The sequence below is a fragment of the Charadrius vociferus genome, unplaced genomic scaffold (genome assembly GCF_000708025.1).
Source record: "Charadrius vociferus isolate BGI_N301 unplaced genomic scaffold, ASM70802v2 scaffold26, whole genome shotgun sequence".
Lineage (NCBI taxonomy): Eukaryota > Metazoa > Chordata > Aves > Charadriiformes > Charadriidae > Charadrius > Charadrius vociferus.
This window is the reverse complement of record NW_009649320.1, coordinates 1594622-1610610: the sequence shown is the minus strand read 5'-3', so window position 1 is coordinate 1610610 and position 15989 is coordinate 1594622. Positions and strand designations below refer to the sequence as shown.

At 40.4% G+C, this 15989-nt stretch overlaps 1 protein-coding gene across 1 annotated transcript; it reads left to right on the top strand.

Annotated features, from left to right (window-relative positions):
• Positions 1 to 1307: 1307 nt before the first annotated feature.
• LOC104290368 (arylsulfatase D-like) lies at positions 1308 to 15507 on the top strand. The gene is made up of 12 exons (XM_009889464.1): positions 1308 to 1352; positions 2824 to 2858; positions 3030 to 3095; positions 5797 to 5946; positions 7167 to 7288; positions 8247 to 8369; positions 9857 to 10280; positions 11221 to 11357; positions 11571 to 11705; positions 13616 to 13778; positions 14449 to 14570; positions 15031 to 15507. The coding sequence occupies exons 1-12, from the start codon at positions 1308 to 1310 to the stop codon at positions 15396 to 15398; spliced, it is 1890 nt and encodes a 629-aa protein (XP_009887766.1). The 3' UTR covers positions 15399 to 15507.
• The last annotated feature ends 482 nt before the right edge of the window (positions 15508 to 15989 follow it).

The following is a 15989-nucleotide window of genomic DNA, read 5'->3' as shown; positions in this document are numbered from 1 at the left end:
CTGCCCCGGCTGAAAGGAAAGCGGCATGTTCCCAGCTGAGTAGTTTGAAGCCAGAAGGCAGGATTAGATCATTTGGACCCAGGGAGGGCTAACCATGATGCGAAAACACATGAGCTATTTTAAAGCCAAGGACCGGGCTATCCCTTTCTGCTGTTGCCCTGAAGGCAGGGTTTTGCTGTGCAGTAGCAAGGCCAGAAGAGGGTAGCCATAATAAACTAAAAAATTTGGGTTGCTTTCCACAAGAGTTTTGGTTACCAACAATGCTCAATGCTAAGTGGTAATACAATGCTATAATCATGGTAACAGATAACAGCTATTGATATTATCCAGATCAGTAAGAACCACGTCCCCTTAATGAGCACTGTTGCAGTTGATTCCCTGAGAACGTAGAATGGACAGGGGAAAAAAACCAACCAAACAAACAACTGAGCATCTCCTGATTTTTGGCTTCTACCTTTCTTGCAAGGACATCCCTTGTTTTATGTTTGATGAATAGCACCTGTTTCTGGCTCACCAGCTGCAAGCACTGACTGAGCAAGTGACTGTGTTCACACCAGCTGGGAGCTTTTTCTTCCTTGCTTCATGCAGTCCCCACTTGTTGCTTCTCCCTTCCTGAACATCTGGATGTATAAAAGCTATGGGAGAGAGGGAGGAAAAGGGACAACAAGGTGGAACAGCATGTTGGACGTGGTATGTTGCGTGTGTTTCTTCCAGAGCCACAATGCAAGCTGAAGTTAGCTTTTTTTATTATATTCCAATACACTGTTGCATGTGATTAATCTGTTGTGTAATATATTTTTATAGACAGTAGAAAGCAAGTGTTTATTTTCAGCTAACAGCTGAGCAGCAACATACCTCCACACATGGCTTGAAAATGTTTGTCCTAATACTTATAATTAACTTCTGTTATATTTAAATAAGCGGTAAAGGGTTGGGGTTTCTGTTCTGTTTTTGCATCAGTGTGCAAATAATTTCAGTATCTGAAGTTAGACAAAGAAAACAAGAAAGCAAATTCTTTTGCTGTTTCCAGTTACTGACTTTAAGCTTAGCTGAAGAGAGCTTATTCCATTTTTTTCTGTCAGAGCTGTTATCTCTCAACATTTTTAAGAATGGGAAGTTCCTTTCAATTCTGATGGATTCCCAGAGTGAGTGGTGGTGTTGCTAGTCTTCTGAGGATGAGGGTGAGACATGAGATGTGCTTCAGTAAATATTTTGGCCATGGGCATGTATTTTTGAAGCGGAGGTTTGTCTTTTTAAAGGATAAACTTTAATCTGGGAGTATATTTAACAAGTGAAATATTCGGAGGATGGCGGAACTGCCTGGAGCCAAGCTGCAGTGGGGGAAGAAGAGGGTAATTTTCTAGCAGTTTCAGGCTTACAGCTTGCTTTCTGTCAAGCAAAGCTGAAAAAAACCCCCGGGGTCTGCACAAGGCAGCTGGCTAGAAAAAGCTATATAACACTGCTTGGAGTTGTTACAAATCCATTTGAGTTGGGTCCACCTAATTCAGCCACTTAAACCAAGCAAATGCTTCTTTTGCTAAATCTCTTCGAGTGACTGTTGAGGCAGCTGCAGGCTTTGTGGCATTCCAGGCAGGCTGAATGAATTGTACTGTAAGTTGATTAAGGCTTTGTTAATGGCTGATATATTTGCAGAAGGAAGTAGTGGGGCAGTCATGTGTAGTATCAGCTACAGAAGACAGTAAGTTTGGGATAAGGTTTACAGACAATCAGAATAGTTTAACTAAGGGGAATGTGTCCATACAAAGTTGTGCCAGCCAGTTCCTGCTGTTCATGGCTCTGCAAGATTTGGCCTCATTTTGCAAAGATTAAGTTTAGACTGAATTATTGTAGAGTCCTGTGACTCTATATGTAGAGTTATTAGGCTGAATAACTGATGCTGCACACTCTGGTTGTAAATGAAGTAATAATGTGTTTTAGTTAATAATGACATTTGAGAACTCTTCAGTTGAAATTAAGTAGTAACAGCAGTGATTAATTGCAAGACTGTACTTGCTATCCACTTGAAAATAACCAGCTCTATTAGACTTAAGGAAATCCACAGTTACCTTCAGTGGTTCTTTGTCTGGGGGGACTCCTGTTGAGAATAGCTTAGTACTGTCACATATATTCATAGTCTCCTTTGTCTGTGGAAAAACTAATAAATCTATAGAATTAGTATTTTAAGATTACTTTAGGATTATATGAACTGGAATTTATATAGTGGGGAGGCTTATTACTGTGAGAACTAAAAGCAATCTTGAAATAAAAAAGGACTGGTTTGATGGGAAGCAGCTTCTTCAAATCAAGGGCCGTTTTCTTCGGGTTATCTGAACTGTTTTGGTGAGAGTCTTAAAATTAGCTTTAATTGAGCTCCTTTAGGTAGCTTAGAAAAAGATGTCTCGTGAAGTAGCTGCTGTGGAAGATACTATGGAGTTTACATCAGATTGTTGCTCTGATCATTTTTACTGTGAACTGTTAAATTTCAGCTGACTGCCCATTATGGGGCGTCCTGTAACTTGTGTTTCTTTATTATACTTTTCTTTCTTCTACTCAAGATACACAGTCATGATTATATTGCACTCTACTTGGAAATGCAATTGAATAATAAATCACCTTGCCTGTAGAAAATGCAAAAAATATTTGTCTGACTTCACCGTCCAAATACTGGCTCTGTCTCAGCAAAGTTGATGAGCTTTCCAAGACCTGTGTTTTCTCCCCATGAATTTAAGCACTAATTAATCTTTTACTGTCTCGTTCTCTCAAAACGAAACATCTTTTCCCACTCTTGAGTCGTATATATGTGGTTTTCTGCTCTCCCTCCAGTTCTCAAACTTCACTTTGAAAATAGTCTGCGTTTGGTCAGTACACAGTTTGATCCCATCAGTACTCATGTCTTTGAGGTAAAATAATCTCACTAGTCCCTCTTTTGTAAAGAGACGTAAGGCTTGATTGAGTTCTTTTTTGCCTCCAACATCACACTAGTGACTGTGCTCAATTTGTCGCTTACTATAAGTTTAACTTATTTTCAGGATCGCCGCCTCCCAGGAGGTGATTGCATCGCTACCTTGCACAGCCACTGCTGCCATTCTGTTCAGGTGAACAGATTTCTGACTCCTCCCTGCATGTATTTGTTTCTGCTTCACAGAATTAAAATTATGTTGCTTGAATTGACCCAGCTTTTTTTCCCAAGCAACCCAGGGCTCAAATGAATCACTTTTTCTGATGCTTCATTTGCTTTAAGTCTTAGTTGTTCTTTTCCTTCCCCCCATGTAAGAAATTAATCTCCATTAAAAATCATGTCATCAGTGTTCTCTTCCCCCCTCTTTTTTCTTAATTCCTCCCTGACTGTGAACCCCACGCTATTCTAAAGTTGTCTATCCCTTTGTACAAGCCCTTAGAGGAGCAGTCTAAGGTGCCAAGCAGGTATAACACAGATATAACTTCCCTGTGAAATCTTGTAGGAGGGGCAGATTTCTTGAACAGAAGGATGCTATAATCTCATAATGCTGTAATTTTCTAGGTATGCACTTAGCACAGCAGCATCACCTTAGAAAATAATTCTAAGGCAAGTACAGGCACCAAAATTTATTATACTTTCATTATACTTTTTATAAATTTTATTAGTAGGTTTTTTTTCTCTATCTGATTACTTGTACCAATGGTTTCTAACCTGTCCTCAGGAGATCATTGTCAGTAAAGCTATGGGAGCTCAACTATGGTGTAAATCCATATTAAGTGTTGTAAATAACAGTTACATAATTAGTGGCCTGTATTTTCTTAATGTTTTGCGCTTACCTGATTCACTAAGCAGATGTTGTAAAATCACTTAGTAATATTAGCTGCCAAACGAGTTTTTAGGACCATCTTAACTACATACTTATTTAACGTCTTCATGGTTTTAAACAATGAGATCTGTCTCCCTAGTGGAAGTCTCTGACTATGCCTTTAACGTTATCATTTCCAAAAGTAGCTTTCTAGGTAATTCTGAAAAGGCTTATATATATACATATGCATCTATATGCATGTTTTATGTTCTACTTTCTTTCAACCCTATTGCTTTCAAGGTTTATCGGTGTTTAGCAACTAAACATTCTTGCATTCTTCCTCCACGTATTGCTGAAAGGTGATCACTTTGAGCTCCAAGTGTGGTTATTTTACAATGTACAGTAATGCTACATCACAACTTAGGATACAGACTTGGAACTATAAGCAGTAGGTTACCTGAGATGGAATTTGCCCTTGACCCTATCTTAATCCCCAACCAGGATTACCACGGGGATCAGCAAATATCCAGCACTTAACACCGTGAGAAAACAAAGTGCTAGGATGGGGCTGCAGACATCAGTAAAAGCAGATTTCATCTTTTGCTGGTTTTGTGGTTTTTTTTTTTTTTTCCTTTTCCTTTTTGATGTAACAGAGAGAGGTGGGCAGCAGCTTCTTTCCAGCTTGGAAAGCAGAATGCCCAAGTGACTGAAATGTGCTGGTGGGGGCTGCTTATTTCCACGGTCCTTCAGAGACTTTCACCTTGCAGCTCTAACTGAATGTATTAGCGCTCTGAAAGGATTCATTATACCAGTATAATGCCCTGTAACTCTTAGGAGATACAATATTGGCAAATAGAAAATTCTTCTTTCCTTAAAATGAGTGATCCAAGTATAGCAATGGGAATTACCCACACTGCTTCTAGAGTAAGGCTTCACCACAACTCTGTAAATCACTGTTGTTACTTAGTAGAACATAAAAAAAAAAAAAAAAAAAAAGAAAAAACATCTGGAACTTTGCTCTTGGATGATTAAATTCCTGTAGCCACTGGTTACTGATTTACAACTGGGAGTTCACAGTCATGTTTACAGAAAGTCCTGTGTGTTGTGTTTGCCTGTTAGAGGTGATGGTTACTTGTATACAAAACCATGGTTTCGAGTGAACAAGATCTTCGCACCAAAACTGCAAATCCTGGAATGATTTGCAGAAGCTTTCTCAGTCTGTGCTAGAGAGTTGCTGCTGTCCCACGTCCTTCAAAATTAGTACACATTGCAGTGATAACTTGGTCCAAATGAAAAATAGGCCTGGGTTTTAAGAGTATTCATCAGAAATACATACTTGGAAAAACACATAGCTTCAAATGTTCTAGGCATATTTATATAAAAAGTATGGTACGTGTGTGTAAAAAAAAAAAAAAAAAAAAAAAAAGTAAATTCTGTTTTCTACAGATATTAAATATAGTAGATATTCATATGGGGCCTGGTTGTCATCTTAGAAGGGTGATAGAAGAGAGAGCTTCAAGTTCAAGTGTTCTTGAGTTGGAAGGGAGAGTTTGGTTAGGTTTTTCCACTTCCCCTCCAAATATAATTGAAACTGCGCTATTCGCTGGAGACAAGATGCTCAAAAAATGCCAGAGTGACTTTGGAACAGAACCTGAATTTTTGCAACATTTATGAAACTTTGAAACACTAATTTTTCTCAGCTCTTTGAAGTTTTTGGTACATTTTAAAATCAGTGCAGCTGATTCAAGATGAAAATTCCTGGGCCAAATGACTATGACAGCCTTCACTTACGTGCTTGCTTCTTGGGCTATAGAAAGGCTGCTGCAGCCTCTCGGACTAGAGCGATCTAGGTGGTAGAGGTGGAAGAAATGGAACCAGTAAAACTGTCCTTTTTCTTCTGACTGAAAGTGGGGCTGGGAAACAAAGTTTCCCCTTATTTTGTGTTTCTTGCTTCAGATCGGCTGCCAGACGACCCCCATCACTCTTCAACCTGTACAAGTCATGTATATAAAGTTATTTTGTTGTGTTTCAGGAGGTACCTCCTAACGGCACTGACTTCATGTTTGTTCTGGAACACGTTTGGCTTGAGTGCAGCTGTGGATTCTAAACCCAATATACTTCTGTTTCTGGCTGATGATCTTGGCATCGGAGATATAGGTTGCTATGGGAACGATACCATAAGGTAAGAGATCACTCAGTACAATATATTTAACACTATAGAACACCTATCCTGGGTAATTAAGCCTAATTATAAAATTAGAAATGGTCTTCACCTCTTAATCCAAGGCTCTAGTATTTAAGTATTTGTATATGTGTATGTAGGATTGGGACCTGGAAAAAAAACCCAAACAAATGTATTTTCATTTTGTTTTTTAAGTTCTTTCTGGGAATTCCTCCCACCCCTTCCTCCATATGCTGACTCTCCAGCCACTTGTTTTAGTATTGCAGTTACTGTTTGCTCTCCTCATGCATTAATGTCTTCATTCCTTTTCATGCATAGTTAAGCCTTGCTCTCTATCCACCCAGTGCTTTTCCAGAATCCCTCATCCACTTGCTTGCTGTATCCACCAAAACATTCCAATCCAGATTCATGGGGACTGACCCACAGAATTTATTATGTGATTATGTAGCTTCAAAACTAGTGATTAAATTTCTTCAAAATCAAAAAGGCAAAGCAGAAGCGACTGGGCATTGGGAGCACATTTTACAAGCCTCAGCTCATGTCCTCCAAAAGGACCAAGGCATTTTGTTGGCGTCCTTTGGGTGCATCTCCCTCACATGACATTGGTGGGATTGTGCAGAGAAACGGGAATGTGCTCGTGGAACTCTGTTGTCCTCCTGTGCTGGTGTTGAGGATGGGGGGAGGCCTCTTTCACTTTTCATGGTGGTGTAATCCATTCTTCTGGGAGAATTAGGCTCCCATACAACTGTAACTATGTAAAGTTATCCCTGTATTATGAAACAAATAGCACATGTTAAAAACACAGAATGGAAAGTTTGGTTCCAAGAGCCCCAGACCCCCTGGGAGATTCTCTGGATCAACGAACTCTGAAATTTAGGGTCCAAATGTGCTGGCAAAAGTGATCTATTGGAAGTATTGGAGTAGAAAAATATCAGCCTTTCTTAGTTTTATTTTCAAACTAAACAGTACCAACAATGCCTAGGTTTCTTTTCAGTGTCGCCAAATGCACTCTAAGGCTGTGTCCTGAGAATGGATTCTCCAGTAGCTACAACCCACTTCATCCACTGTATCAAACTTGTTACTATATCAATCCTGGAGTATGTAAAGACAAGATTTTTTTTTTTTTAAGGAATTGTTCAGAAGCTGTACTTCCTCTTGGCAATTTATTAAAATAAGTTTCAGATTACCTTGCTTCCATTAACCTTGAAACTGTTTTGTAGGACCCCGAACATTGACCGCCTGGCAAGAGAAGGAGTGAAACTTACTCAGCACATTGCCGCAGCTCCGCTTTGCACTCCGAGCAGAGCAGCTTTTCTCACTGGCAGATACCCCATCAGATCAGGTTGGGCCTGTTCTGAATTACGAATTTCTGCGTGTGGTGCTGAGGTACTACAATAACCAATAAGTATTGCAACAGGAGAATTTGGCTATTTCCTCAACCTGAGATAGGAGATGTATTTGCTAGAGGTTCAAACTTTCTATAAGTAACTTCTGAATGGGAACCACTACCTCACCAGCTGACAGATATTTAGCCTGACTTTGTAGGATGCGGGAGCTCTATATGATGAAACTAGATAGGTATGAAGCAATGGCAACAGTGGTAATATCCTTACTGCGACATTTCCTTACTGCAGCACAGCCTAGGGCAAACTGATGGAATTCCTCCGGATGGTGATAGTTAGAGGTAAGGGCTTGAAACAGGGCTCCCAAGAGAAATTAGTTCATTGCTGATGAAGTGCAGAAAGTCACAAAACTTCAGTGAAAAATGGAGCGTTGCATCCATTCTCCTCCTACCTAAGGTGCCTTATGGAGGACTTCGTAGATATCCAACTCTCACTAGGTGCTATATAGGAAAATTAGATGTCTACTTTGAGATCTAAATGCAAAATCAGTGTGTTTTGGGTGAACTGTATCTCACCTAACATGATACAACATCCCTCTGAGGTAGGGCAATGCAGCTGTTATCTCTCATTTTAGATGAAGAGCAGAGAGACTAAATTATCATAGTTGCTCAGAAAGGCAGAAAACAAAACCTACCGGGTATTGTCACCAGTGATTTATTTTAGTTTGATGGTAAAACTAGTGGCAAGCAGTGTTTGTTTTGAAATACAACTCTTGACTACCTGAAGTACTTAGACACAGTGATGTGGCTGCCTACAAGATACGCTTGGGTTTACGTCTTGTGGGGAACTCTGCTGGCTTCAGGTGGAGCTCCTGACATGGAGGTTGGTGGGAGCAGCCCAGCCTCCGCCGGCAGAGAGCAAAAGGCTGCCCGGAATGACCAGAGCTGTTTCTCTCAGGGATGGCATCCAGCAACAGGTACCTAGCGCTGCAGTGGAATGCCGGGTCAGGAGGGCTCCCTGCTAATGAAACTACTTTTGCCAGGCTGCTACAGCAACAAGGCTATACCACTGGACTGATAGGTAAGGGGAAATGTTTTGGTGTGACCTTGAAGAATGAACTAGTTATATGAAGGGAATTCAGGGATTGTATTCACCACAAATGGTTAGTTAATCACAGGTACAAATCCTCTCCAAAAGGCTGAGGGGGTAAACACCCTCTTATTTGCAACAAGACTAACAGTACTGCAGTCTGAAGAGTTTTAAGGCAATGCTAATGCCTGTACGGGGCACCCAAAACAGGAAGAATTAAAAACTGCCTCATTATTACAATGGGTGAGCGTTTATTTTAGTTCGCCTAAGATTCTTCAAAGGTTGGTCCACTGTGAGAGTTTTGTTAACGTAGATTGTTCCAAACAAAACAATGTCTTTAAGTATTTCATCTGCCTTTAGGAGGCAAGAGGCAGAGGAACAAAAGAGGGTAGGGAAAGAAAGGAACAAAGTTTGTACCCACAGAGGAGATGTCTCACAGATGAGGTTGTGAGGTCCCAAAGAGGTGTGATACAGTGGCTGTTTCCTCAGAAGAAGCCACAATACAAAGGTGTCAGGGAAACACTACCCCAAAGCACCTTCCTGTCTGTGATTTTGGTCAGACTTCACCAGTTTCAAGATTCATCATTCTTTTGCCAAATATCTCTAAAATCAACTGGCAAAGTCTCTCTTTTCCCTTGCATTCACATTTATTGATGTTAAGTGACAAACGTTCCCGCAATGGATCCCTTCACATAAATGGATAGGTAGGGGAAGCACTGTGTCCCTTAAAGCCAGGGGGTTTGGGGCCAGCTGCGCTAAATTCAGTGTCATCTCGAAGTGCTGGAAATAGATGTGGCTGCATTGAATCACGAGCTAATGAACTGTAGTCTTCCTGGCTGAGTCTGTAATTACTTGGCAATCGCATAACCCAGCAAACCTCAGGGTCCTTTGATCCAACATGTTTTCTAAGCAGACAACGGCTTCTGTCTGCTTGCTCTATTTTGGACAGGGTTAGAGTGAAAGGTTGGTTTGCAGCCTTTTCTCCTTTTCATATGGAGTTGGGACATGCCTGAGAAATCACCTTCTTGAGTCTGGTGATCAAGATAATCTGTTAATATTGGCCAAAAGTTTACTGGATTTTCCAGTAAATTTGTAACTTTATGTTAAAATGAAGTTGCAAGTAAACGATTGGAAGTTAGGAAGGGAATGTGTTAAAGCAGCCAGCGATTTTAAAGTACCTTAATTCCCCGATCCTCATTGAAAGTTGATGAAATCCCATTCTTATGTGACCCTTAGCTGAGTAGCTAAGCATCTTGCAGATTTCTCTGTTTATCCCATGTCTGTTTGGTGATCACCCATCAAGGTATGACGTTCACCTGATCAGGCACTGGTTTCACCCAGCATCCTTGTGCATGAGAAGAATGTGTTGATACTCTGTTGAAAAAACGGAGTGACTTGACTAATTCCCAAACAGATGCTGATGATGCTACCCTGGGCTCCTTAATGTTCTAATTTCTGTCATGCTTTAAAACCCTCAGGAAAGTGGCATCAAGGTGTAAACTGTGAGACCTTCGATGATCATTGTCATCATCCTCTAAATCACGGGTTTGACTACTTTTATGGTATGCCTTTCACACTCCTAAACAACTGTCAAGAAAACAAACCTCCAGAGCTGGATGTAGCCCTTCAAGCTAAGCTTTGGCTTTACAGTCAAATAATTACTCTTGCTGTGCTCACTCTCACTGCTGGAAAACTGACTGGTTTGGTTTCCATCCGCTGGAAGATAATTGCCAGTTTTACTTTGGCGGGCGGCCTTTTCTTCATTTCTTGGTACTCCAGTTACGGCTTTGTGCACTATTGGAACTGTATCCTGATGAGGAACCATGATGTCACTGAGCAGCCAATGAGGCTAGAGAGGACTGCTTCCCTCATGCTGAAGGAGGCAGTGTCATTTATCGAAAGGTAAATGATTGTATTTTTCTTTAAAGGGGCCACGATGTGCTGGGCATTTGGAATAGAGTATTTTTCTCCAGTAACTGTGGCTGTATCATGATAACTGTTTTGAAACTCATATCCAAGTTCTCTACTTAGAAACCCAATGCACTTAAATTTTAATTGTGACTGTCTCACCTTGGAAGCTACCTTGGAAGCTATGAGATGGATTTTAACCAAATGGTACATGACCATCTTGCTATGCCCTGTAATAGGCAATTATTGCTCCAAGGCAATAGGCAACTATATTGCTCCAAGATTAACCAGCTAATTTTTACACTTTGCTCTATAAGCCTCATTTGTGCTCTTTTTCATAAACCCTTCAAACCACCTAGATAAAACGTGTGTGATGCACAAAATTATTTTATGTGACAATCTCAAAACACTTTAGATCTATTTTTATGGATTGAGAAGGAAGCCGAGTAAGAGCATTCATTTTCTAAATTCAAGTTCTACATGCAAAGCCTTTTATAATATTTCTGTGCATCAAGTGTCTTTCTGTAAAACAAGGAAAGTAATAATCCTTTTCTTAAAGTTTGTGAAAACAAATATATTGAAAATTGTAAGTGGCTATCTAAGAAAAGCCACATGACTATTAAAATAAATATGAGACTGTATCCAGTTGCCATTAATTAAAAAGCCATTAGAGTTAGGCATCTGATTCATTTAAGTACTGTGCAAATGCTATGCCTGTTTACACATCGGAATTTGAAAATAATCTGGCTGAAAAGGATCTTTCTTGACAGTTTTCTTTTTGCATGAGACATGGGCAACTGGATCAGTGGGGATGCACTAGGTGTGGGTACAGTCTATACCTAATGTGTGTGTCTCTGCATAGATGAATATGGAACCTTTCAAAAATATTCCAAACACAACAAAAAATATATTTTTTTGTCTGTTTGTTTTTAAGAAACAGGCATGGACCCTTCCTCCTCTTTGTTTCCTTTTTACATGTTCACACCCCGCTCTTTACCACGAAAAAGTTTCTTGGGAAGAGCCATCATGGTTTATATGGAGACAATGTAGAAGAAATGGACTGGATGGTGGGTAAGTATCCTTCATGAAGGATTTGTTTCTGACTCATACCCCTGTGTATTTTAAAGCAGGAAAGCTAATACGGCAAAAATACCTACAGAAATCTAAGCTATTAAAAACTTCTTATAGGGCATTGCAAAGGATGATTATTGAAACGTTATAAATGTGGCTTGATCTTTCCAATTGGTTAACAGGAACCTTGCTGTCTGTCTTCTTAAATTTAAGGCAAAATTCTGGATTCGCTTGACAAAGAAGGTTTGAAAAATCATACATTTACATATTTTGCCTCTGATCATGGAGGACACTTGGAGGCTCAGGATGGATCTGCCCAGCTAGGTGGCTGGAATGGTATTTATAAAGGTAGGAAAAACACTATGACTTTACATGAACGTTAGAATCAGAAGCAATGAATTTGTCTGGCTGAAGCTATCAAGGCTGGAATGAGTTGCATTTTTAGCTTGAAATATAGGTGACATACAGAGGTGCTTTAATCTTAAAGTCACCTTTTCTTTCAGTAAATTGCAAACGTTATTACACATTGCCTTGACAAAGAGGTATTGTCTAGCTCGATACCTGAAAATTATTTGGTGTTCTCAAATAAAAGGCACAAGGAAAAAATGTGATAGTTCTCTATATTGAATTCTCTCTCTATCTCTCTCACTGGGCCTTTTTTCCTCTCTCCACTATAGGACTGTTTCCTTATTTGCTCGTTTCTTTTTCTCATTATGTTCCAGAAATCATTGCTCTCCAGGTAATCAATACAGAATAGAGGAAGGGCACACTGTGTGATGACTTGCAGCAACAATTAATTCCCCACATGCTTTTATATTTCACCCAAAACCAGTGATTAGCATAAAATCCCAATGGCCTTGGTGGTCTAAGAGGATCTCACTCTTTACCTCCTGCTCGGCCCTTTCTGCTGTGAATCATTCTTCAACCTGCTGAGCAGTGCAGTGGCTTTTTTCAAGCCAAAAGAATATGCATTCATTGCATTTTCTCCCACCTACCCCAACAGCCTTGTGTCATCAGACCACCTCATCCTGTGACCTGTCAGGAATGTAGAATCATAGAATTGTTTAGGTTGTCCAACCATCACATGACAATATGTGTCAGGCTTGGGCTCTGTTATCACTGATGAACCACCCACCTCTTGCCCAAACTTTTCATGTTTTTTATTTTCCAAAACCAGATTTCTTCCATTTCAAACCTTCTTGAGCTGCTCCACAGGGCACAGCAGAGGTCAAAGACATGGAATTTTGGCTCCCATGAGGTGGATGCTCTGCTGCTGATCAATGAAGGTTTCTTGCCCTTCTGAAAGGGAAGGGCCTTCAGTTAGTCTGTCCATCCTTCATCTCACCTCCTGCTTTTGCTTGAGAAAGTGCTTCTCTTTGTGGATGATAAGACTAATTCATAAGCCTGATGGGATCTAACAAAGACAGTGTTTATTCCATATTGAATATATGAATTCAAATAGGTTTCTGCTTTGGGACTAAGGTAAATACTGTCTTCATACAGCCAGGATCAGGATGCTTTATTAGGTTAGTTTCTGTTAGTAGCAAGCTGAGAAAAGATGTTTTCCTGCCATGTGAAGTAAAGTGTATATGGTATGATTTCATAAGTTCAGATTTTTTTGCTTCTGACTTCAGAGATGTTGCATTAAGTATTGGGAGAGTCAGGTCCAAATCTCAACTTCAAAAGGGGGAGAGATGCGTAAGGCATATGGAAATATAAGTGCTAAGGACACATATTTGAAGGGAATCCATGGCTATAAAAAGAATATTTTTTTTTTAGCTGTTTATTAAACCAAGATACTAATTTGTAAGTCTTTTGTAGGTTTAAAGATAATATCAAGTATTTCTTCAGTCTTGTGAGTTCTTCCAATTTCCAGTTCCCCCTCTTTTCTTTTACTGGGAAGCTTTTCAATAACACAGGTGAATGCAGGCAGCCCATGAAGTGGAGAATAACAGAAGGTTGAAGCTGTTTTATTGTGGCTGAACATAGGTTTTCAAAGGTAGATTTATTATTCCTATTCTCACCTGGAGTCAAAGTTAAAATAGAGATTGCTTCCCCCTCTCTTTCTAGGTTTGGGTGAGTTACATGTCACATTTGGAGGCCTTCTAAAGTATGTGAAGTCCAATGCAAATTAAGAGTCAAATCTGTTGGATAAGCGGTGTATTACTGCATCTTTTCTCTACATTCAAATGCAACAAGCCAATGAAGAGGGTTGTGTTTGCCTCTGCACTACCATATGTTGATTCATTTCACTACAGGTGGAAAAGGCATGGGAGGCTGGGAAGGAGGAATCCGTGTGCCAGGGGTATTTAGGTGGCCAGGAGTGTTACCTGCAGGCACAGTTATTGATGAACCTACGAGTCTTATGGATATTTATCCCACACTTGTTCATCTGGCTGGAGGAATATTGCCACAGGACAGGTATGGAGGTGTTTTCAACAGGAGAAATTGATAGGAGAGCTAACTGATAAAAATTCACTGTGTTCCTTATCATCCTTGGAGTTCCTGCAAACGTTTAGCTTCACGACTGGTCTGAGATTTTAAATTAGTGAGCATACTGTCCCAGATGTGCCCACAGGTGTGCTCAGGGCCACAGGAGTTGTTTCTGCTGAAGACCAGGTGCTGGGTTCAAACCCAGCTTCCTGAATGAGTTCAGGAAAGAAGTGGTGGATGAGGTTGTTCTGCTACTAACTGACTTGACTTATGGACACTTACAAATACTTCCTAAAGTCATTAAACCCATCCTTGCTCAACAGATTTCTTTAAACTCCTTTGAAAATTGCTACATGTAAACAATTATGAGATTGGTATTGATTTCCTGAATAAATTACTTTTTTCTGCTAGACCAAGCTCTAAATATTGTTTATGTATTGCTAAATAGAATAAGCTGACCCAGCTATTAATAAATAAATAAATAAAATCTAGGGATCTAAATATTGGCTTGCCACTCTGCTGGCTGCTCTAAATCTATGACCAAATTATTCTGTATGCTCTTGCAAGCATTGATGCAGCCAGTACCAAGGCAGTGATAAGCATGCAGTTCACTGTCAGGTTTGTCCCTGCCTGAATACGCTTCTCCCCATTACGTTAGGGTGATTGATGGACGAAACTTGGTGCCTTTACTGCGAGGAAGAGCTCAAAAGTCAGAGCACGAGTTCCTGTTTCACTATTGTGGGTCCTACTTGCATGCAGTGCGGTGGCACCAAAAAGACAGTAAGTATAAATGTTTGTTCCATGGTAGTTGCAAAACATAGGTTTTCTCTTCTTGATAGCCATCTTGCTAATTGACAGTTTTATTACATGATGGATGTTTATCAGCACGGATTTCTGAGATACTTGAAATTGTATTGCATTACATAGCAGTGACTCTGGCTAGCTCTATGTGTCTTACAACAAAGGAATATTTGTAAGTAACAAACCTATAGGAAGCGGGGTGGGAATACAGGCTGTCTACTACTACACTGGAAAATTAATGTGGCTTTCTTCATATTTCCAGTGTTTTCTACCTTCAAAGTCAGTACTCCACACAGAGAATCTGATTTGTGGTGATGGGGGTACCAGGGTGTGTGCGAAAAAGTCTCCTTAGTAGATAGCTGTGCTGTTATTGCTTGAAGGAAATTTCCATTTTCCTCTCTTGTCTTGTAGTTGTGCCATAAGATTTCTTTCCTGCCAGGTGGAGCCATCTGGAAGGCTCATTATGTGACCCCCATCTTCCATCCTCTCGGAGCTGGGGCTTGTTATGGAAAAGGAATTTGCCCATGTTTTGGGGAAGGCGTGACCCATCATGACCCTCCGTTGCTGTTTGATCTTTCACGAGACCCTTCTGAAGCCAAACCTCTGTCAGCTGACACTGAGCCCCTCTTTGACACTGTAATAAAGAAGATTGGAAGAGCCATAGAAGAGCATCGCAGGACACTGACTCCAGTTCCAGAGCAGCTCTCCCTGTACAACATCATGTGGAAGCCGTGGCTGCAGCCGTGCTGTGGGACCTTCCCATTCTGTTGGTGTGATAAGGAAGGTGATAGCACACAAAGTCTGTGAGATGGATGTCTACTAACGTGTCCTGTGGTACCGAGTCTTCTGCTGACAAAGCTATTGGAAAATAATTGTGTCCTTTCTCTGGGAAGCAAAGTGGATGAAAATAAAGAAAAGGAATGTTGATCAGAGATTTTTCCCCTTCGTTCTTCATCACTAGCCAAAGGTCTAAGGAGATCCTGTCTGGTGTGGTAAAGGGCTTGAATGGAGACTGGTTTTGCAGATTTGCATGTAAGTGACGGCTGTAGAGGTATATGCCTAATTTATGCCTGATGAAGGAAAACAATTGGAGAACACTGCAGAGAGCCTAGCATGCAGTGCTGAGCCGGCAGCGGTAAGAAATACTAGACTTGTACAGAACTCTAGGTGTTCGCGGTTGTGCCCCTATAGTCCATAAATCATGGTCGTACTCTATCCAGACATAGTAGTTGGAGTCATTATTGCTTCCTGTACTGCTTTGTTATCTCTGCAGAAATATTGTTGAGAACTTGAGTAACACCTGAGATGGAATGAATCTGACTTAGTGAGGGGTTGTCCTCAAGTTGCAAATAGCTCTTTGAACACATCTGTAGCTTTAGCTGGGTAGGAATAGCCTGT

Coding starts and splice junctions, on each gene's coding strand:
- LOC104290368 (XM_009889464.1), top strand. CDS start 1,308: ATGGCGGAACTGCCTGGAGCCAAGCTGCAGTGGGGGAAGAAGAGG. Junction 11,358..11,570: donor AGAAATGGACTGGATGGTGG/GTAAGTATCCTT, acceptor CTTAAATTTAAG/GCAAAATTCTGGATTCGCTT. Junction 14,571..15,030: donor GCGGTGGCACCAAAAAGACA/GTAAGTATAAAT, acceptor CTTTCCTGCCAG/GTGGAGCCATCTGGAAGGCT.